The 25199-nt window shown below is 33.5% G+C and overlaps 1 protein-coding gene across 1 annotated transcript; it reads right to left on the reverse strand.

Annotated features, from left to right (window-relative positions):
• Positions 1-4903: 4903 nt before the first annotated feature.
• On the reverse strand, positions 4904-25199 carry LOC103592003 (cadherin-7-like; the record flags this gene model as incomplete). Its single annotated transcript, XM_008574588.1, has 5 exons — positions 4904-5614; positions 20054-20305; positions 23234-23351; positions 24005-24126; positions 25063-25199. Coding segments are annotated over 5 exons (1123 nt in total), but the record flags the coding sequence as incomplete, so codon positions are not given.

Consider the following 25199-nt stretch of genomic DNA (forward strand, 5'->3'; position numbering starts at 1 on the left):
TGCCTCTTTGAATGTTCCTTTCCAATTTAGGATACTAATTGCATGTTTTTTTCCTTAATGCATAATTTTCAAAACAGACATTATCTGTGTTTATCATATAACAATAAATATAATCAACCTTTTCACATAATTTCCATAATTTTCCATAATAAAGCCTTAATTTTTACTGGAGTTTACACAGTACTTTCACTCAATCATCTCACAAGCCTCTGAAACGGAACAGTCATTAACTCAATTGTGATTATGAAAATATAGAAGTTCAGAAAATTAGAATGGCATCCAGGTCAAAGCAAAAATATTCTGAAATTGAGCTTCTGACCTAAATGTTATAACCACAGACCAGAGGTAATTCCTAACATACCACACTGATACTCAAGAAGCCGAAACACAGTGACATTCCATAATAATTCACAGTTCATATTCTGTGTTAACAATGAGGTCGCATCTACACAATAAAAATAAAACGTGGTAATTATACAGACAGTTCAGTTAAATGCTCTTCCCTTAGCTAATAAAATCCTTCTCCTAATGTAAGCTGAATTAGATAGTTAAAGCAAATAAAACATTTCTCCAATCAGCCAGTACCAGACTTGCTACTCTTATTGCATTACAGTCACTTGGCAAATGACAGTAATATACTGGCATTAACCAGGTGATATTAGACTCATTTTTTTAAGGTTGCTTCAGACATACTTCTGAACGTCCCCAATCATGCATACACAAACACACACACAGACACATCCTCTTCGGTTAAATTCTGAGCCAGTAGAAGTTACCATATCCCACTCACCTGAAACAATTTCAATTACATTAAAAATGCAAATGTTATTCCTCCTTTCTTGCTTTTTATTTTATCTAGTCTGCTGACTAGATTCCTTGCCAAATTTTCATATGCTATCATATATACACACAATATATATTACTGACAATTAAAAAATAACTGACTGCGTATTTAAAATCAAATAAATATAGAGTAACAGAAAATAAATTGGTTTATTTTTTAATTGTCATATATATTCCACCCACCTCCAGCCATCTCTGAATAAAAGAGTTAAAAGAGTAAATTGAAGCTTTAATCACGTTTAATTTAATTAGATCAACCCTAAATAAGCCTTTAAATAGTGACTTTAAAAACAATTAGAGTAATTAAAAGTTTGTAAGTCAATAGATGTCAAATTAAAATTGAAAATTTGAATATTAATATTTACAGCTAGTGCTTAAATACTTTAAAATATTTAAACTAAACTGTTTTGCCTCTTGCAATATATATTTAACGTAGTTTATGTTAAGCTTCTTTAAATTTTACATTTGAATATAAATGCTAGCACTCTATTTGCATTTAAATTTCTTTGGGCATGTGGGTCATATCACAAATGTCACTCATACCTTGTACAACTTTACAGTTTACATGAAAATAATTGCCTATGTCGGCTTATCATCCAATGTAGTAAATGTAATTGTGCATGTTGTTAAAATAATTTAAAACGTTTTCAGAGGGCAGAGTGAAAAGGCAGCCATTATCATTTAAACACTATTATTTCCTGCGTGTACATTGTAGTTATCTAACCTCAACTGCAGTCAGCCTCAGTGGAGCCTCACCGCAAAGGAAAAAGTTGACCAGGTCCATCTAGTAATTGCTTGTAGAAGGATCTACTCATTGCCTCCACATGCCTGTTTTTTGATGTATCTTTCCTGATTTTGGTCTATAGCTGATTTTTGAATATTGTTTTAATAGAGAGAATGATCTGTACATTGAGACTGATGATAATTTAGGCTTGATTGTGAAAGTCCACTTTCTTGACAAGATTTGGTTTTCTTATATTTTATGCTGATTTAAACTTATGCAACAATAATAATTCAAAATAGGGGCTTGGAAGTATTTCCTTGACATGGACAGTGATGAGTGAAATGCAGCTAATCCTTTAAAAAACAAAATTGTCCAAAACAGGCATTATTTTTCACAACTTGAGTTTCTATCAGTGCTCCTGTGAGGATAAATGGAAAATATTTAAATGTATTGACTTCCTGAACTATTGTCTGAAATTGTTAAGTCATCGCTCCCCATAATGCAGTGATCCTCTCCCTTCATTTGATATCAGGATATCACTGCCACATGCGTCTATATTTAGTAGTAAAATATAGCATAAGTTCCTATCACATCATCATTAAATATTCTATTCATTCACGCTAATTTACAAATATGAGTATTTTAAGCAGTGGAGTGCTGGTGAGGGTTTAACGTCTGGTTCTTTGGGAAAAAAGAGTGGTATCTGCAGATTACCACATTGGTCTAAATATTCCCACCACGGCTGACATAAACTTACCAAAATGATATCACTTAAGTGGAGTTGGAAAGAGATGTGCATAACTGGTTCTTGAGAGCTGGTTCTAGCTGGTTGCATTTCAACATTGAATTTAAATGACTATATGATACATTCTAATATAAATTACTTTTGGAGAATTTTCTAAATAGCTTTATGATTAAATTTATCAATTGTTTCAGCCTCTGGTTTTAAAACAAGGCCTATTTCTCAAGTATTATGTCAGACAATCACAAATAGCATTAGATTTCAGAAGAAAAAAAAGAAAACTAAAATAAAAACAACAAATCCACCACCATTACAATTAAGCTTAGAGTACTTCATATAAATTCTGTCTGTATTAGAGATATTCTTCCAGCCATCTCAAACGATTTTTAAAAAAATACTGTTGAATCTACTTCAATATCGTATTGATATAATTTTCCACACATAAATAGTAATTGGGTATATGAAAGAATTTCATATCATTATTTAAATTTGAGCCTTTATTTTCCCAATCTATTACTGGTAAATATGAAAAAAAATTCAAAAGAGAGAATACATATACTTTGAGAGGAGAGAAAACAAGGTGAATGATGTGATATTCCTTTTCTAAAATACATCCAAACCTTCATTTAGTGATATGTGCAACAATCAGCAGTTTTGACATTTTAATCCAAATGTACCACACTACTTTATCTTCTTGCAGACAACAAGGGGATTATTACAAAACTGTTTCTTCAGCATATTGCTGATTTAACATCTATATAATTCTGCATCATACTTTAATTTTATTGAACTGGGTGAGGATACTATTTTTTTTTATTTAAAAAACTTGCATGTATGACAAAGTCATGAACAATATCTTTTACTCTGTTATAAAATTGATTTTTCATATGTATGCATTTGATACAGCAAGAAGCCTATCTATCTAGTCACGAAATGATGTCTACAAAACTTTGTTCAAATTAAAGGACTAATTGCAGATAATCAAATTTGTTGAATTACTTATTTTCATGAAGCTGAAGGCCACTTTCACATACTTCACTTCTAAAGGTGGGCTGCAAGTTTACATAGTACTACATAGTTTCTTTTCATTTAATCAACATATTAATCCCCTAGTTCCAGTGTCTGTCTTTTAGAAAGAAACACTTTTAGAGCACAATTTCCTACACAGTGTCCACTCTCTGTAGATTCATTAGGAACTGAACAATGAATTATTCTTAAAAGGAGAAAAGAAGAAAAAAAAGAAATCCATTCTTATTTGAATATATGCAATTAATCTAGCATTAATCAGAAAAAATAATAGATAGAAACATTAATATGGTCATAAAGATGCTCTTATTCTAAGAAGCCCATTTCAAACTTAAACACATGGTGATTTTCAATGTTCCTTCTCACTTTGGCACTATAGAAATTATACATTGCTTGATTCATTCTGGAAGGACAGGTTTGTTGCAGAATTTAAAGATAAGTTTTGAAATTTATAACATTATATTTTTAAGATATTAAAAGAATCAGTCTTTTACTCAATATGTTTACAGGAGAGGTCAGGAAACAGATTCTTGAAAGTCTTTGGAGCATACAGAACTCATGACCTTGAAAAATAAATCTCGCATCAGAGAAAATCTCAATTCTTTCTGAAGTCTTTCTAAAATACAACTATTTTATTTCAATGTTTTGACATTCTAATGGCTCAGAAGAACAATTTATATGTCCTTGTAGCTGTGCTCCTCTTTAAGATGTGAACTGCAACAGGGCTCAATCGCTTTACTATTATTTCTCCATTTCCATGCTTCATTTCCTTCATGTGGCTCAGGCTGGAGAAAAATCGGCATGTTCTGATGAGTTTAATACTACGAGGCAGTAAGATGGACCTGAACTTAGTGGAGATTGGAGCTCCAACATAAATATAACACCATGTGTCAAATAAAAAAAAGAAAAGATATTCTCCTGTACAAATCAGAAGACATAATAAAAATCAACGAATAGACAGCAACTTTTTTTTTTTATCATACCTACACAACCATCTCAAAACTACTGCAAACTTTAAAAATTATTTACCTTTTTCTTTTTGGAACACTTCATGATTTATTGGATAAACAATGGTTTGTGTTGACTTAAAACAAATTTTACTGGCTTTTATTGGAGGTTTTTCATTTGGAAAGGATTTTCTGAAAATTTATATATCACTAAATAAAATATTTTTGCTAACCAACAGCAAAAAATATTCTGCTGGATTTTATAATATAGCAAGCTGAAAGCATTGCTGTAAATTAACTGTGTCCACGTTTTGATATGCTAGAAGTTCCAGGACTTCTCAATGGTGCATCACGTTCTATTTCTCCCATTGACAATACCGTGAAGGTATGTGCAGGGGATCCTTGGCTCACATCCTTGACAACACAGGGCACTACTTACTCATAGAGGTTAGGTGCCTTTGCAGGTATATGAGAGTTGCTATCTATTCACAAACCACTGAGCATTTCTTTTTATCAAAAAACCTTCAAATGCTCAGAGTCTGTGGTCAGTGCAGTCCCTTGGATAAGTCTAATGAAGATAAGCTTCATCAAGGCAGAAACCTAAATAGAGCATTTCTTTTTATCAAAAAACCTTCAAATGCTCAGAGTCTGTGGTCAGTGCAGTCCCTTGGCTAAGTCTAATGAAGATAAGCTTCATCAAGGCAGAAACCTAAATAGATAAAAATGGAGAAATATTTACAACCATTTTTCTCTAGCAAGTGGAGTTTTTGTTTTCTGTATGTGGTGTTTTTTGCTGTTCTTTTTTCCCTTCAGTACATTTCATATTAAGGTTCCAAGGCTATGAGTACAAACTCTCTTGGCCAGTTCCATACATGTCTGCAAGTCGTTTAAAACGAGGCCCCCAGTCACTTAGGTAGTCATAGTTCTGATCAGAGTTTGAGCTGATGGAATCTAAAGAGCTGAGAGATTCTGCCACGGAGCCATTTCCTTCAAATGCATACGTCTGCAAAGAATCGTAAGGGGGTGCACCAGGATCCACATCAGCTTCTTTTAGTCTTTCCCAAATAAATTCCCTAAAAATGACATTGTCTGGGATGCTTTTAAAAGTCGGTCGACTCAAGAACTGAATTTCTGGAGTCACATCCCTCCGGGTCTTGGTGTCTCGGATGACATTGAGGTTTCTCAGCGCAGCCATGTCAAAAGCTTCTGTGTCCTCCTCTCCCCCACCCTCGTCATCATATCTAACGATGTTTTCTCTGATATCTCTCTCTTCATCAAAAATGAGGGGCTCTTTTTTCCGTCTTCGCATAGTGATGATAAGGAGGATCAACACTGAAACAGAGACAGCAAAGGGAAAGTTTCAGCAAACTCACCAACTGACCCTCACCATGGTGCAATTAGGCCTATGATGTCGACTCAGATTGCCTCACCTTTAAAGGGAAATAAATTGGCTGCCTGCTTACATGGGAATTCACAGCAGTAGATGTGTTAAAATCACTAAAATAGCATTGAAATAGAACACTTTTATACATCAAGAAACTCTTTTCCACACCTGTTTAAAATTGATGTCTTTCTCTTTAACGTAACTTCCAAAGTATTTGACAGAACAAATTGAAGGGCCAGTTCGGAATTCATATACTAATTTCAAAGCCATGAAACACAAAGGGATTTTTTTGAACTCCTTAATTGCTGGAAAGACAAAGTGACATTCATAAACGTTTGTGTCTAATTTAACAACTGCGATTTCAGAAGGAAATGGATTACAGCATTTGGTCAGGTTCTTTGAAGAAATGCTGAGTCCTTGTCTGTGAAACTCAGCTGTTAAATAAAATTCAGCACGTCAGGCCGTTTACAAAGATTAAAAGCTTCTCTATAATAAATTGAGTCCTACTTTCATGTATGAAATACTGAACTTGGTCTTCATGCATTATACCTAAAGACAGAATACAGGTTGTGCGATTTTCAGCATCCGCCTAGGATAGATTTAAGAAATAAATCACCTGTTTAAAGTCAGAAATTTTTCTTCCTATATCAAAACCAATATTGAAATCATGAAGCGTGTGGCTGCACTGGAAAGCAAAGGAGAACGACTACACTGGCTATTCTTTAGGCTTAAACAAACTGAATACATTATGTGTGTTTTCAATAAGAATACACTAACGAGAAGGGGACTGCTCTGGCTTCTGAGTGACTGAAGCACCTGGAGCTGGGAATATATTAGACCTCATGGCTCCCTGAATTAAGTTAAATAAAGTAGAGAGGCTGTTCTTGAATTTTGGAATTCAAACATATATAAATTAATGAATTATTTTTAATGTTCTATTTACAAATAATACATTTTAACAATTTTTATTGTATTGGCTTAAGTTTATTTAGAAGGTCTAAAAGGTCCAAAATATACACTAAGTGGATTACTGTTTGGGGTATGTAACTTCCACCATATTTTTTAAAAGGACTTTGGAATATTTATATTCAAAATAATTTGTAAAGATTTTACTTTGGCATTAAGAATACACTTAAAAATAGAAATATAAAACCAAGAAGGACATCGATGCAATTCAGTGTAATTAACTGCAGTAACTGGGGGTGAGACGTACTCTATCCTCCACCTTAGTCTATTTTCAAAAACCAAAAGTCTAAATACTTATTTAATTTAAAATAAAATAAATTTCTATCTTTGATAAAAAATTATACACTTTTCTAAATATGCATCTGCTATCTGCTTTTCTATCATTAACAGGAATGTGAGTAATGAAGAAATTCTTACTGAAGATCTTAAGATATAGTTGTGAAAATAATTGTTTTTTGTTACACTTTCCTTTCTTTTCCTATTTGACCCTGGCCTATTGTTCACTCCGTAAGCTTTATATTTTATAGACAGCCGACAGTTAGAAACTGAGATACATTTCTGAGCCTTTCTAGCTATCTTCGCATGTCACAAAGTCACATATATACCTATTCGCTATAACTGCATTGAATGCTCTCAACTGGCTTCTTCAAAATGCCAGATATATAGTTCAAAAGCTGTTGTTTGCCTATCTTTCTGTTCCCATAAGTAGTCTGGTACCCACCTTCCTTCCTTGAAAAGTGGATCATCCCTTCCTGAGAATCAGCATTTTTACAACTTCAAATCCCGTGGTTTTCAAGATTCATGCCAGAAATCTACAACAGAAGGACTTTCTGCTCTGGTGTGAAGGCCTTGGATAGAAGTTCAGTCTGTTCCCATATTAGCTGTGTGATTTTTGGGCAAGTAACTTTAACTGATCCTAGCTATATATGATAATAACAGCCAACCTCAGTGTTCACCGGGTGGATTAATGAGATAAAGAAATTTGGAAATAATGTACGAGGAGTTAGTATAATTTCAGGCACTTATAGGTGCATTATAGAGTGTTTTTTGTTTGTTTTTTTGTTTTTATCTTCTGGCCTAAGAAGAATGTTAATTAGAGATTCCATGAGCACAGCACTTGAACATATTGTGTTTTCTTTTAACCAAAGAAAAAAAAAAGAGCAAGATTAGGTAACATACAAAGTAGAAGATGTACCAAATATATAGGTGGGCATGTGTACCAATCATTAAATGGAAGACAGAAAAGGTGGTAAGGCGAAAAGTGAGAGAGGGTCTGCACACAGGACACATCATGTGGCCTTCACGACTGTCCTCTGGGGTAGGTATTCTCCCATTGGACAGCTGTCTTCTGCATGTGAGACATGCAGAAAGATGTGTATGGTCACTGCACTTAAATGCAGTAACAAGGGGTGAGGCCTACTCCATCCCAGGCTGCCTTCAAAGCCTCTGCACTTTCTGTAACACTACAAGGTAGTGTCTTCATAGAAGGCAATTGAGAAACAAGAGAGTAGTGATGGGTACTCAGGGGCAGGCGGGTTACGGCGAGAAACCTCTTACACACAGTGAATAGCAAAACTGAAGGGGAGAAATGTTCAACTGAGAGCAGGTGTAAGGAATGATGAGCATAAGGGTGAGGGACGGTGTGAAGAGAGGAAGCGTTATGGAATAATTAAAGCTCTTTTAATTTAATTCAATGTCTAAGTAGGCAAAACATTTCAAAATTCTCAGTCCTTTCCTTCATATAATTACAGAGAATTTTGTCATACATATATGTATATTCTATTGTAAATGTATTTAATGTTACTGACAAACTTGCCTTTTGATGCTCAAGTCTTCAGTAAATGTGAAACCTAGCGTGCCCATGGGTATATCCGTCCACAGGTAGGATACACAACAAGAACACTAATACCTTACAATGTTCGTACCATTTCCCAATCTTGTTTGAAGTTAAAGAAAATGTGAAGCGTTTTGGAAGGTTAGATGATTTAACGTTTCAATGACATGGGAGATTATTAATTTCTAGCAACTTGAGCACTTATAAAAAATAATTTTTAACCTTTACACAGAACAAGTATTAACTGCTCTTCAGGGACTATGGAGATAATTCCTGTATTAAGAAGAATATTTTATGCCTGAGTAAGTACAAAATTATATATTTTAAGAGGTTTTATCATTTGCCCTGTTTGTCATACGGACTATACTGCTGAATGGGGACAGAAGAAAAGATTTAGGTCTAGTTGAAGTCTAGTCATGTGACACTTCTATGGTGCTTGTTCATGAATTTATATATCCATTTAACAAAAAATATGTTAAACATTTATTATATGCACTCAATATGATGATATAAGGCTGCTTATAGAAGCAGATATATTTCCTCACAGACATTATGATTAAATGGAATAGACACATATTAATCAAATAATAAAAATAAATATATTTAAAAGTAAAACTGTGGTAATTATTCCAAAAGAGGGAAACGTTATCTTATCAAGATATATATTAATGGAGACAAGGAAAACTTAAGTGAGGATAACTGCAGGCTGAGGCTGGGAGGGTTGGAGATGTGACACAGAAGAACCTTCTTGGCACAGGGAACACAGTGAGCAGAGGTTTGAGCCCACATGGCTGGGAGACAAGGAAAGAGGAGGGAGAGAAGGTTGGAGATGCAGGCACAACTCAGAACCCCTAGGCCCAAGAACAAATGTGTCTTAAGGACTACATGGTATGATTAGATTAGATTTTTTTTTTTTTAATTATTCTGACTGGACTAAGGATAAAAAGAGGGGGAGAGTAGATGTGAGAAAAGAAGTTTGAATGCTATTACAGCAGTAAAAGCTCAATGCTGACCTACATTTCTGGTTTTAGAATTGTCTTATAACATTCAATTCAACATTGTCTGAGTATCCTAGGGTGTAGGAAATAGTGCTAGATACTGGCAAAATCATAACAAGAAAGGGACCCTACTAGCAAGCAGTTCAAACGTTGTAAGCTATATATGCACAGATAAATACATTATAGATTGTAATGCAATTCACTGTAGGAAGATACAGACATGTGTAAGTGCAAAGAAGCATGCAGACCGGAATAGTATCGTTCCCTCATAAATCAGAAAAATAAAAGGAAAGGAAGATGGAGAAAAATATGGAAATGTAAAACATACACCATACTATAAAGTGGATCCCCTTATTCTCAACTCTACAGTTGTCCTTGACAAATACATATCTACACATTCAAACTGGAACATTATTTTTGTTGGATCACCTTGAAAACACTTCAGTCCTATGGTCCTAACCGATCTCTTCCTAGTCTCCACAATTAAGAGGCCCTTTTTTCCAATTAATTTCTTCTATCATCAAATATCATACCTTCTTAAATATGGCAGACACTTTAAAAGTTATCCAGATTTGCCTTACAGGAACATGTAGTGTAGTCTCAGCTATTCTTGAGTTAAACACCTCACTGTCATCCTGAATCCCCTGCTCTGAATTTTCTATGCTTGCAAATGTCAGAATTCTCAACATCTGGTTTTGGCACCCAGAACTAGGCAGAATTCTGCAGATGTGGTCTGCTCCCCACAAAATGGTACCACTGCAAAATAACGGTACTTATATTATAGAAGAACTACTTCCACTAATGCATTTAATTATTCTTTTTAACAAATTTCAAATATTGAGTCTGGCATTCTTTAAAACGACTCAGTCATGTGAACTACCATCACACCAGTTCTTTCCATCCTAAAACTCCGTATATATTTTTTGGAAATCAAATTGCAAGACTTTATTTTATTTATTTATTTTTTTCCCTTTTTGTCTTTTTTCGTGACCGGCAATGGATCGCAACCCTCAGTGTCGCGCCCGTAGCGGACCAGGACCGGCAATGGGATCGCAACCCTCGGTGTTGCCCCCGCATCTCACTCAGCCAGTGAGCGGCCGGTCTGTATGTGGGATCCGAACCCTCGGCGGGAGCGCCGCCGCGCTTCCCAAGCGGCGCACTGTAGCAGTGCGCCACTGGGCCGGCCCAAATTGCAAGACTTTATAACTGCTAAATATCACTTTCTTGTTTAGTGATTACTACCACAGGTTTAAAGCCTGAATTTTATTTAATTCAGCATTATTTTTTAATGAGCACTGATTTACTAAAACTGTAAGCACAATAAGGTCAGAGATTTTATTCTACAGATTTATCCTAAGCACAAAGAACAGCACGTGGTAGTGACTACACACTTAATAAACATTTGTCAAATAAATTAATAAAATACAGGGAAGGCTCTGTGACTAGAGATATGCAGATAGCTTTTTCCAATAAGTTCAACATTTATAAGAAAAAAATCACTTAACTGTTATATAGTGCATTAAATTAGACAACAACATAAAATATGCTAAGAAAATATGTATGGAAGAGTGATTATTTCTGGCCAAGATGCTCAGAGAGAGTCTCACATAAGGAATGACATTTGAACTTTGACTTGAAGGATGAGTCAGCCTTCACCAAAAACACTATCATCTCTGTGGTCTCTATAAACAATCATAATTTCTTATTAGCCATAAAAAAGTTGTCTAAATTTTCCCTGTCAGAAGCCACTAGCCACCAAGCACTTGAAAAGTGGCTATTCTGAGTTGAGATGTGCTCTAAGAAAAAAAATACACAAGACTTGATTTTTTAAAAAGTAGAATATTGTTATATTAATAATTTTATTGATTGTATGTTAAAATGATAATAGTTTGGGTATACTGTGTTTAAAATGTAATATTAGCATTTATTTCACTTGTTTCTTTTTACTTTTGCTAATAAAGCTACTTGAAAATTAAAAATTACCCATATGGTTTACACTGGTGGCTCATATAAATGTATTTTGGATTGCTGATCTAAGCAAAAGATACAGAAATACTAGGAAAATCTTAATCACATACAGTCTTAATGTGTTCTCCTTTAAATTCTTATTGCCAAATGATATACTGAATAGTTAAATTGCTATTAACACTGCGATTAACACTTTTACTTGAAAAAATAACCTAATCTAAGTGAAAAGTCTGCTAGCACAATCTGTATACAAGTCCAATAATTTATTATAAATAATTATCCACATCAATGTGCAAGTAGAACTTAGTCTTTCAATGACTTCCTGTTTTTTTAATTCTTTATTCTTCTTTGATCCTGTTAATTGGCATAAGACTTACTAAAAATCTGTCACATTTTCTCTGTTAGTACCTAATTAAGTTTTACTAATTTTCTTTTAATCTTGAATTGAAATTGAATTTTGTTGTTTCAGATTAGAAACAACCATGATGAAGAAACATCCTATCCTTACTCTTTTCAGGGTCAATTTCAAACCCTTTTCACTGTCCCCATCCTCAAGAGTTCTGCACAATCATCAAAAGCAGAAGTAGAAACAGTTTCCTGACATTTCTACCCAACAACACATCATATATTGTGAAAATTCTACAATAAAGTCTTATAAAATTTAGTTTCTACTTTTTGGTTTTTTCTAAAGTTTGAGTCACATAACTGGTGCACAGAAGGTAAACTTCCCCATATGTAGTGGGTTAGAAATCTTGATTCTCCTTTGATCTTAGTATAGGATTTTTAGGTAATGCATGAATGAGTGAAAAGGCTCTTGAGTAGGGGACAACAGTCCACAGATAAGTCTGGCAAAAGCCATCTAATCAATTCTAATCACTGTTTAGGGATGGGATTGTGTAGTTTTACTGTTTTAGGTTGCTAGTTTGATTCTAGCTTAAATGACTATTGACTATTTAACCTACTGATTGTTCTTAAGATATGTTAAGGAACTGCTTGAATGCTGTTTAAATATGCTAAAGAAAATCACTGTAAGAATTATGTGAAAAAGAAAATGTTTACTAAGGGCAAGCTGTTTGTTAGTGGATTGACCTAGCTTTTTACAAATTGCATTCTGGAATGTCACATTGTTAATTTTACTGCTATTACTACTTTTAGTTGCTTAAAGCTATACTTAGCTATAATTCCCTTCTGTAACACTGTCTGTTTTTATGTCCTTCTTTGATGATTGAATCAACTTATTTTTCTTGTGAACCATCCTTGTCTTGTCAATAAAAAGAAAGGCTGATTTTGGATCAGGGCTGCTGCTCCCCTGATGGGTGGCAGTCCCTCCAGTCCTCGTTCATGTTACCTTGAGTGATTCTTTCTCTTTTTTACTATCTCAGTTACACAGAGGGAAGTGTAACACCTATACACTTACATGTGATTATGATGACATCCTAGTAACTTAGTTAATTTTTCTATCTAGTCTATCAGATAGTAGAATAATAAATAAGAGAGAGACTGGGCCTATTACTGAGGGGATTAAAATATGCAACACAGGTTGTGAAATTTACAGTAGAATGTGATAAATAACATTCACAGATTCTTTCAAACATATTTTGTGTGTGCGCTTGGAAATCCCTAAGAACATACTGGTTTAAAAAAAATGAGAGAAAGAGAAAGATATTAAATCATTATTCTCATGGTGCTTTTCTGTTTGAGCAAAGCAAACAAACATACATACTTATAAATTGTGGTGACTACTACATAGGAAATACACAGGTGTTATGATGAAGAACGGGTGGGATGGGGCCTTATTTAATCACGGTGGTGAGGACATTTCTACTGAGGAGATAACACTGAAGCTGGGGCATAAAAAATAATTTAAGCCTGACAGGCAAAGGAATGAAAAGAGAATGTTTCAGGAAAAGGATAACAAGTTTGAAAATAATGGAAAGAAAGTCTGTGTGGCTCTTCCTACTGGGTGAGTGAAGGATCAGACAACCTGATACCTTAGAGAGGTGAGCAGGTGGTGGAACATGCCTTGCTTTGTGGAGCATGAAAAACATTTGGATTTTATGTTAGTACATTCGATGCTTCTGAAATGTTTCAAGCAAAGAAATAAAATAATTTGTGTTTTAAAAGGTGAATTATAAAAAAAAAAAAAATACAGGAATACCAGCACAGTCTGGTTGTGATAAGAAAAGGATGTCATCAGCAGTGACATCTAAGCAAAGATCTGAAGGATCAGGAAAAATCAACTGGTCATTTTTTCTGGATCTATGTTCTGTGGAATCAGAAATAAGAAAGGTCTTCAAAAAATTCATGGAAATATTCTTACTATCTTTTAATTTCTATTTTTCCATGAACTTTTTGAAGTACCCTTGTACATACAGATCCCCAGTAACAAAAGGCCAGAATTTTAGCTTCTACTTAGGAACCTATTCTACCACTTATTTTTACAAAGGATAAAGATTTGCAATTGATATAATTAACGTGAGTAAGTGAGATAAACTAGATATCCACTATAATACTTTTACCTAAATTTTAAATCAATAATAAATAAAGTATCCTTAAAATCTCTACTGTAATATTTTCTCTCTTTAGTCATATTTTCTGATTTTTTTTTCTTGAGCCTTTTATAGTTTCATGGCTATTAACCTAAGTATAATTTTAAAATTTTTCGCCTATGTCATATGTTTTCCTGAAAAGTTGAAGAGATAGGCTGAATCTAAAAAACAAATCAGGAAAATGTAGAATCTTAGGAAATGGGAAAATCAGTGTCCGATGGAGGTACTCCATGGATAATGGCAAAAATAAGATCAAATGTTCCTTTCTGCTAATGAATAAGTTCAAATTATTGATGGTTCATTCAGCATGCATGTATGGCATGTCTTGTATATGTCAGAGACACACTTTATGAGGCATTACATATATAGTGATAAAATAATGCTAGTCTTTGCTTCCAAAAGCAAGAGTTTACTGGAGGAGGCAGACAAGGAGACGGACTAATGAAGCAGACAAATCACCCATGATGGATGCTCTAAGACTGTTACATACAAGGTTATGGGGCCCTTTAGAACAGAACCCAACCTGGCCTCAGAAGCCAAGGAAGTGAGTCTTAAATACAAAGAGGAATGAGCCACTTGTGGATTCTGAGGAGAACTATTCCAGGCAGAAGCAGCATGACAAATTAGAAAAAGTAAGACAAAGTAGGATGACTCTAAGAAAAGCAAATAATGCAATTTGGTAAAGTCCAACATGTAAGTAGAGAGAAATAAGGATGAACTGGGCAAGAACAATCCGGTTATAGAGTGTCTGCGATTTTAGTCTGTAGACAATGGGGAGTCATGGAAACATTATTTTCCAGCTGGAGTGTGTTACAATCCCATTTGCTTTTTAAAAGTTTACTCTGTCTGAAGTACTGATGAATTAGATCTGATAGAGAATGGACGATTACCATAATTCAGGAGGAACAAGTTGGACTCTGGACAAAATCAGGTGCAACATCAAGGGAGAGAAACACATGGATTAAGAAGCAACAAAGTAAAATGAACAATATCTGGGGACTGACTGACTATGTGGGATGGAACAGAGAGAAGACGAAAGCTGACTGATTCCACTCAGACAAATATATAAGTAAAGACTAAGTCAGGAAAAGAGGCAGGAGCAAAGGAAAACTGTTCAGGATTTGATATTTCTATTGAAATTTTCTAGTTTCAGCTATCCAATAGAGTAAGGAATACAGACAGACCCACTATCTATCCAGAGATTTGAAAATCATGTGCACAAAGGAGAAAATTCTTCGCATTTCTCCAGATAGAAATGTTTAATTACCATTGAAATAGATGTTTTCTTTTCCCAAAACAGGGGAAACTTATCACAAAGTTCTTCTCCTTTAAAATGTGAGAGTAAGAATGATTTTATTTGAGTCTCAGTTAAGACAAGGAAAAAAAAATCTATCCTAAGTACAAAGAATATTTTATGCACAAACACAATTTGTGCATGATATGTTGGTTGTACTGAAATATAACATGCAAAATTCTAAATGATTCTCTCAGGTTTAGAAGTAATTGGAGGATGAATTGGACACAGAATTAACCAAAGAAATGATAAAGCTGTCATGTGAAACAGATCCAGGATTCTGCTGCCTCTAATTTGGCAGAGCCTTCACTGAGATACCCACAGACCTATAGGTATTTCTTAGAGACAGAGGAGTCTTTCATATTGGAAAACACATATGGAAAAATACCTTATAAAGAGCATTCTAGTGGCAGCTATTCCTGTGTTTCTGTCTTGACTCTGACACTCATTTACCCTATAACTTTGTGCATATTTCCTTTAAGCTGTAGTTTTCTCATATATAAAGTGGATATAATAAAAAAAAAACTTGCCTAGGAAATCTGTTTTGAGAATTAAATTAAAGCACTTAGGCTAATGTATAGCATATAGTATGAGCTTATGAAATGTAATTCATTTTTGAGTATGCCCATGCTTGCTTGAAAGAGGAACACATCTGCTACCATAACTTAGCCAACCGTAGTCTGCCTGTTATTATCTCTAGGACTACTGTTATGTAGATTGTGTTCTGTAGTTATAGATTATAATGGGGATAAATTTTTTGCATAGTGCTACCATTTTTTTCTCAGTGATTTAATATATTTTACCTCAGTAATATTTACTATCACTTACAAAACCAGGAAAGTTTTTTTTTTGTTGAACAAATTCATGAGGATCCACAGTAACAGTGCCAAACATAGTAGGTTAGTACTTGGTAGGTCAGGGAAGAAAAATGGCAAGAAACATGACAGCTAAGTGTCAAGTTGGACACCCTAGACATCACTAGAAGAGCTTGAATTCCATGCAGTGAACAGTGAGTTTCTACAAACACCTTATTAAATCTGAGTTTATGAAGCTGGACCAGTCTAAGTAATCCCAAATGTGTCTGAAGAATAGAGCTTGAAGGAATGCTACAGGACTTCAATTACTTGAACTTCAGGGTCCAAGTAAGGAAAAAACAAAACTTAATATAGTGAATTCAGTGGCAGCTTTTGTGCGTAGGAAAAAGCTTCTTTGTGCAGAGAAACAGAAAGAATCTAGCCACAATATTCTCTAAATACATGTGTAATATTTAATATTGAAACCATATTTGAAAGCAAAACAGCTGAAATTCTATTTTATAAAAATATACTGAAATAAGTATCAGTTCTTTATAGAATTTTTTTCTTTAAAGTAAGTACTTTTAGCTTTGTGGAAAAATGACTGTATATGTCAACGAACATGAATTTAACTATGTTTAAAATGAGTAATGTTTAAAATCGGTGTTGGTGTTAATCATGGAACACAATTTGTATTCAAGCTTTAGAATACTGGAGCATCTCGCCATATAGTAATGAAATTTTACTGCATGAAAAATAATTAAGGTACCTTTATTGATTACTTTATCATAACTTTTAAATATGGCAATAATGTCTCCCATTCAAGTTGTACTCAGTGTAAAGAAAGGAAACACCATGTTCTAATTTTGAATTATCTCTTTCATTTAGAGAATTCAGGTACAAATAAATTAGAGAGATGAGAGCAAGACTAAGAATGAGAGAGAAATCAGAAAAAAGTTCATCCATAAAGTTAGAGGAATTCAGATAGAGGTGAAAACAGACAAATCTAACCTAAGAAAACATGAATTTCAAATCCTAAGAAAGGATTATATTTGAGTAACAAATATTTTATATTTTCAAGGTGTATTTCCTTTGTGGTGTAACCCAAAAACAATAACTGAAAATAATGAGACCTAAAATCTTACCTCATCTTGGCCAGTAATATATGATCTCCTGCAAATCCTTGAACTTAAGTGTACCTCAATTTACCATGCTGTACAATGCAGAAGTTTGGGCTACAATCTATTTTGGGGATGCCTTCCAGCGTTAACATTCTTTTTCTGTCTTATTGCAAGTATCTTTAATCTGTCACATCACTGGAACACAAACTTAACACGTAGTAAAGTATGCTTTCTGTAAGAGTCCAAAGCCCAATTGCTTCTTTAGTGTCATCCTTAATTGAAATTGATTCTCAATTTCTTCTCCCCATTCCCACCTCCTTAGCTTGCCTTTTTCTAGGAATATTTGTTCAGAAGTCTGAAAAGGTTTTAGTTACAAATTCTGATACCTAATGTCTACAAACAAGATTTATACCGCTTTTCGAAGTGTTGTAAAGACTGTGTCATTTGTGCAATAGAAGTCAAGTTCCACACCAAGCTGTGTACCTCATCCACACCCCCTGTGAATACACAATATCTTTGGCTGCAGCATCTATTCTGTGAAAATCCAGAGTCAGTAATAGTGGAGGCAGAACCAAAAGAGTATACAAATTCCTGACTATATGCTTCTAAAGACTTAGAAAATAAGACAGAGAGACCGCAATTCTGAGCTGAGATGTAGCATTTAAAGATACTGATTAAGTGCAGACTCACGAGGAAATGGAGGGTGCAAGCAGAAGCTCCTGGTTTCAAAATGCATTTCAGTACAATAAGGCTCTGTTTTGACTTATATTTTTATAGACTTGCAGAAACATTTAAAAAATGAATAAAATATAGGGCATAAATCCTGATTTTTAGAAGTAGAAGAGGCATTCCTAATTCGGTGTCTACTTGGGCAATATGTTCAGATTTAAAAGCAAGAGAAGTCATAGTTATCTAAATTTTGGCAAAAATCTTTTAAAAACCTTTATTTATATACACACACATTCATTCACACATACTCATATATATATTATATCCAAGAAAAATTTCTAATAAAACTCCATTTCATTTATCTTTGGTAATAGTTAGCTGACGGTTCTTAACTAATTTGGATCGTCAAAAAATTAAATTGTAGGAACCCCCCAAAATCCCAGGTAAAAGTGTTTACTAAAAGTAAAGCAAGCTTCATCAGACAGCCTCAAAAAAAAAAAAGTAAATAACTATTGATGATAATTAAAATTTGGGGAATACAGTTTTATCTTATCACATTTAAGTACTGTCCAATCTGAGTTATTTGTGATAAACTGGTTGAATTAAGTTTTAAAAGATATCCATACACTGTCTGCCCATCCCCTTTGTTTTTTCTCACTCTGTGTTTTCAAGCTAAAGACATTGCCATTTTAAGTATAAAGAGAATTTTTAAAAAAATTTTTGTGTGTAGGTTATTCTGCTACTATATAATAAACATACAATTTACATTATTATTATTATATTTTGGAGCCCAGTAGAGCAATAAAAAGTTGTTTGCTTTGGCTCCACCTTTTTCAAAATTTACTAAAGTCCTTTATTTTCTATTCAGACTTAATCGGTTATTACTTGCCATGTCTAATGAGTTTCTGAATGTTTTTACTACCTGTGTAAAGTTATAAGAGTATTTTAAAAATTTCATGGAAAAATTTGTATTATCTTTTAATTCTATTTTTCCATGAACCTTCTGAAGTATCCTCATACATGAAAAATAGTTTAATTATTCCCTTCTAGATTTATTTGGTTAGCTGAAGTTATTGAAGATAATAACATTCTTTTTATGAGATCATTTACAATGTATTAGTATGTAACTAGGCATTAGCTTGGTTAATAGAGTGACAATTTTTGCCTCATCAATAACACAAAATTCACTGGATGCTCACTATATGATAGGCATTTTGTTCATTACATGAATGATCTCACTTAATTTTCACAGCAACTTATGAGGCTAGTTCTATTACCTTCTCCTTTTAGAGTAAGAAGCCATCTATAGAGAAATTAACATTCCCCTTGTGAATAACTAGTGTGTGTTGGAGCAAAAATAAAAGCTAGGTTTACCTAACTCCACAAATCTAGTTTTTAAACATTATACAATGCTGACTCCCATTGTAAGTGCTGCTTTTATAAAAATATGTCATAAATTGTTTTACTAGTTCTATTAAATCCCAAGAAAACACATAGCACAGTCTCAGGTACAATATTAAGTTCTTGTTGTCCTTGTTACAGGAAGGTACACAGTGAAGGAAAATGTTGCTTTGGAATAAACCCATTACCCAATGGCCACCGTTGGATGTCTCCCAATTTTTAAAAAGATACTGCAAAATCTCTTACAAAACTTTAATTCTAATTTGAGCTACAAATCTAATTTAACCAAATAATAAAGTAATCATGGAAAAGTACAATTAAATATTTTAATACTTCTTAGGAGATTACAATGTTTGCATTGTTGAATTATAATCTTTTAAAATTTGCAAATAATTTAAGAGTGCTACCTTGAACATTTTCTGAAAAAAGGGCAGGATACAAAGGCATAGTTTTTAAAATAAGCATATCAAAGCAATATAGAAAACTTTCTCTCTAGTTTAGCATATCTCCTCTGGGGAGTATTCTAAAGCAAAGAGCTAGAATAAGGTAAATTTTTAAAAAATCTCAATCTTAAGTATAAGCCATTTATCGTTACTGATGGTTTGCAAATAAAATTGATGTTTTGTTTTGTCTTGTTACACTTTAAATACACCACTGGAATGTGAGCCCAATGATAACAGTGTTACTCAGTCAGCAAAACAAATTCAGTAGAATATTTGCAGATGTTCCCCCAAAAATAAATGGTTATTTTTACAACTGCTCTTATAGAGCAAGCACTAGAAACAGTACCTACCTAGCAATGTCAAGACACAGGCAAGTATTGCTATCAGGGCTCCTGTACTGAGGCCAGCAGGTAAGACATAGGCCTCTGCGTTGCAGGTCTGGGCTATGCCATCTGCATCACAGTCACAGACTCGGATGGTGAGGGTATTGGTGCTGCTAAGTGAAGGAGACCCGCTGTCCACAATGAAAATAGGCAGATAGTAAACAGATTGCTCCTGTCTCCGGAAGCCATTTCTCCTGGTTAGTATTGAGGCTGTGTTGTCTAGGATAAAGAAAGCAGATGTGTAACACAGGATTTCTGATGAAATCAGTCTTTCCAAACTTTAAGTCACTGTTTTTTCTATTTCTTAATGAGGGAAAAAGCTATGGAGTCACAGACCTTTCTTATTCAACAATTCTCTTTAAGTTCCTTTCAATAGAGGTACATTTTAAGATATTTATGTTATTCTATTCAGTTATAGCCAAAGAAATAGTTAAAAAGTAAAACTGAATATGAAAATATTTATGAATCACTTGATACATTAAGTGTAACATTGTGAAAACTACATGTAGTATACACTTTTGCTTACTTTAAATTTCAAGCCACATCCTTATAGAGAGGATGGTAAAAATAAATAGGTTAAATATTTTTGCAGCATCATCAAACAGCACAGATGATATTTCCAATCCATTCTTTCTTTGACAAGTTCCAAGGTCAATATAGAAAAACATAAAAAAAACTACTCCGGCTTTATTTAAACCAAGCATGTATAGATATTCAGAAGAAAAGTTATTGCATAGTTTTTATATAGTGTATATAGGTATTTATAGTTACCAAAACCAAGTGTATATAAACATTTTGTCAGTGATAAAATAGGTCATTTGTGTTTTAATTTATATTCAATATTCTATTTTATCTAAACAATTAAAGTAATTATAGGAAATTTTAGTGATAAATAAGTCCATATAACATAACTGTGATCTGCGATTTCTGTATCAGGAATAGATTTTAGCTATTCTGAATTTTTACAAATAACTTGCCTTTATTTACTGATTTGAGAACTTATGGAAGTCTTAAAATCTGTAGCAATTAATATTGCTGCAATTAAAGCAAATATAATTTTTAAAAAATATAAAGAAAAATAAGGAATATCAGAACCATAGTATTAGCCAGTGTGCTTTTATATGTATCTCCCTTACAAATTGTCAAAAGATATTTAACCAACGTTAGCATGAAAGAATTAATAATACTCTAATGAAAGAACAATTGAAATCTGTCCTGTCTCAATCAGCACAAAAGAGCAATCTCACATTAGACTGCAGAAGACGTATTACGTGCAATTATAAAGGAGACAGGAATAAAACTTTGATTTTCAGATTCCATCTGGTAAGACTTTAGGTACACAAATCTTTTATGTTAACATGTATGAATTTGAGAAGGTTCTCACTGAAAAACTAAGCACAGAGTTGTTTAAGGATATTGTCTAGAGTGTGTTCCTGTATGCTTGAACAATAACACACAGGTCAATGCCTTTGCCCCCCACCAACTCAGATGTTGTATGCATTGATGATTTGATACAAGTGTCTCACAAAGTTGTTGATTTCTAATCTAACATGACTGACATCAAAATCACACACACACACACACACACTTTCTGAATTGGGGAGCACAAACCAAAGTGCCCAGCATGTGAGAAGGACCCCTATGTTTAGGAAAGAAATAACAAAATTCATAATATTCTTTATTTGCTCCCTAACGCAGAAGACAACATAAGAATTGAATTTCTCCCTATTGGTATGTTTTCCTTCAAACTACAGGCTAGGAATCTATGGGCTTGATGCACTTTGGAAATTTTTACTTGTGTGGGAGCATAGATGAGCTGTAAATCCAAACATTTTAGTTCATGTGCTATATAGCAATCATGGTGTCATTGGATGATGACATTCTGGTGATATGTATTCACATTTTTCTTGTGAAGGTCACAAACTCCCCTGTCTGCATTTTTGGATGAATCTAAGTGGTAAGAATTATCCTTTCCAACTATGATTAAGTCAGAGAGTTTGGGATGACCCACATAGAGGACGCTCTTTCCTTTATATTACTAAAGAGACAAGACAGCGTTCTCATTAAGCGGAAAATGGGATCGGGAAAAAATATTATTTTCAGATTGAATTTTTGAGACCAAAGTTGGATTTTCTGCATTAAAAAAGGTAATAGCCTCAGGCAAAAATCCTCATAATATTCATCTTCTGAAAGGAAGACTTCGTTGATAAGACAATATTTGACTAGCTTTTTTTTTTCTTTTTCTTTTCCTTTTTTTCTTTTTCTGAAACTCAGTTCACACAATCAACTTAAATGAAAGAAAGAATTACATTTTCATATTGTTCGGGAATATTATTCTTCCTTTATATCAGTTTCAAATTCTCTCCTTCTACTAAAATAAGTATCTTGGATAAAAACCTGTTCAAATATATAAATTCGAAACTAGATAATAGAAAGTTCTAAAGTTTTCTTTAAAAGTATTTATAATTATCAATACATATTATTAAGCCAAACCAGAATTTATATGTAGGTATTTTTAAAAATGTTTCTATAATGACACTTATGAAACTGCTAAGAGTGTTTCCCTTTGAAGAAGAGAAATGCAATTTGGTGTGAGAGGGAGATTTTTTGTTCTTTCCTATTTTACATTTTTAATTTTATATTAATAATATGTTATAATTTGCATAAAATACTTTATTTTTATGTAAAAATAAATGAATAACATGCCATTATTGAAAATATTAAATCAAAGTTGATTTAAGTTGAAATGTACAAAGTTCAATTATTTTCCTGATGTCTCGAGCTGTATCTCTGTAGCATAGTCCTTATTAAGGCATTTAGCTGGCCCTCAAAATATTAGGTCATTTGAATAAGGAACTTTGTATACAAGTAAGGAAGCAAGTGTCTAGAAGAAGAGAAACAAGAAAGGGGGAGACAGATCTAACTTTTCCTACTATTTGGCTTTAGGCCTAAAATGATTTAAATAGCAGCTTCTCTTTCATGACAGCAAATCCATAGTTAAAAATTACTTGAGGGGCCCATTGCCTTTTAATTAATGTCTTTGCTGTTACAAAATAAATCCATAATCAGCATTCCTGAGGGAGAAAGAATACTTGCTTAGAGAGTCCGTACCTACTGCCTCCACCAGTTACAATAACAATACCTTACCTTTATTGTCTTTCAATGAAAAGTTGTGGTTATTTGTTGCATCCGTTGTTAAGCTGAAGTAAAACTGGTGTCCATTGGATGGCTCATCTTTATCAATAGCACTGATTTTCTGGATAACCTAGAAATAGAGAATGTAAAACATGAAAGTATATGGGTGTGCTCTGCCATTTTCTGAGGCAGGACAGAGCAATTTTACACCTTATAATAAATACTATCTTTCTAAATCAACAGGGGGAAAGGATCAGATGTTACTATGAACCCAATCTAAAAAAGTGCTCTGAAAAACAAATCATGTTTTCAAAGATTATGTTTGAATTTACTTTTGTGAACCTCAGAAATAAGCTGTGCCAATTGATTAGACATTCTAGTAAACATCACAAGACAGTGAACAATATAAATGAACAAACCAAATTCAAATTGAGCTGAACTGAACTCTTAGAACTTCAAGGTGCTTAAACTCTGCTGTGCAATGTGGGAAACAGCTCAATCAAGCTTAATATGCTGTATTTCTCTTTAAAGGAGTCTGAGCCCTTAACCATTTAACAGGGCTTTTACAATGTTTACCTTTTCTTCCTGAGGAATTTTTATCACCCCAATTAAACCAGAATTTGAAGGTTTCTTTAATATTAGTTTATGCTACACATCAAAGTGTTGGTTTTGCTGAGACAAGCAAATCACATTTAATCTTAAAGCTAGAAAAATTTCAAAGGCAAATGCTGCTGCATATTTTCAAAGAAATCACTAGGAGCAAGGTGTGGTGAAGACTCTTACCTGCCCTGGCTGGGAATTTTCACAGACGGTGGTCTCATATTCCATGGCAAACTCGGGGGCGTTGTCATTAATGTCAAGAATAGTGACGGCCACATAACCTCTTCCTACTTGAGATGGATTCTCTAACAAATAAGAAAATGTCTTATTTATTCCGATAGCAAGGTTTTTATGCTGCTGCCATTTTACTCAGGAAACTCATATTGAAAGCAGTTAGAATCAGCCAAAAATGTTTGCCTTTCTAAAGCACAATTCTAATAATAAAATGACCAAGCCTTGAATGAAATCCAGAATCATAACACTGTATCCTTTAAATAAAGCTACAGATAATCTGATCCAAACATATATATGTATATATGCATGCATTTATTTATGTATTTGTGTATGCAGTATGTACATATATGTCATATATATGTATGTGCATATGTGGTGTGTGTGCATATATGTACATGTGATATACACATGTGTGTACCTTCTTTACTCCTTCAGAAGAAAGTTGTTGAAAGAATGAACACTAAACCATGCATTTCAATGTTCTTTGACACTAGAGCCCATATTTATATGAATATGCTTTGATATTATAAACACATGTATTATTCATGCATATATATTATACAATATATACTATGCATGAATGATTATAATTATACATTTTTTCGATGGTTTTCTTATGAGGGACTAAAATTATATCCATATCAGAATATTCAAATCTGGATGTCTTGGTTAGAGATCAATTTACTAATTATTGTAAGCTATTTCACCAACTCCCTATCAGCATAAATGCAATAAATGAATTGTGATCAGAAAATAAGAAGACCTCTGAAAGTAATTCTGACCCATTATTTTATAGTCCTTTCTTTTCATTAATTTTGTAAATATTAACAAATAAAGCTAGCGAATGCAAATATATTTTACAGCTTGAAAAATCGGGATTTTTCAAGTTTTTATTCAGTTCAAATAAGCAACTATTATAGATCAGGTTGAAGTTACAACCTCATGACAACCTGTTCTCTATCCTCACCATCCTCTACCCTAATTTAATTTTAAATGTTACAACTTACGACTCTCCATTGCAAGGACTGTGATATTATGAACAGCATTTGTCTCTCGATCCAAAGATTTGGCAGTTGTAATAACTCCACTGTTGGCATCAATATTGAAGTATCTCTCCAAGTCTGTGTTTCTGTCAATTGAATAC

This window comes from Galeopterus variegatus, unplaced genomic scaffold (assembly GCF_000696425.1).
Source record: "Galeopterus variegatus unplaced genomic scaffold, G_variegatus-3.0.2 Scaffold1068, whole genome shotgun sequence".
Classification (NCBI taxonomy): domain Eukaryota; kingdom Metazoa; phylum Chordata; class Mammalia; order Dermoptera; family Cynocephalidae; genus Galeopterus; species Galeopterus variegatus.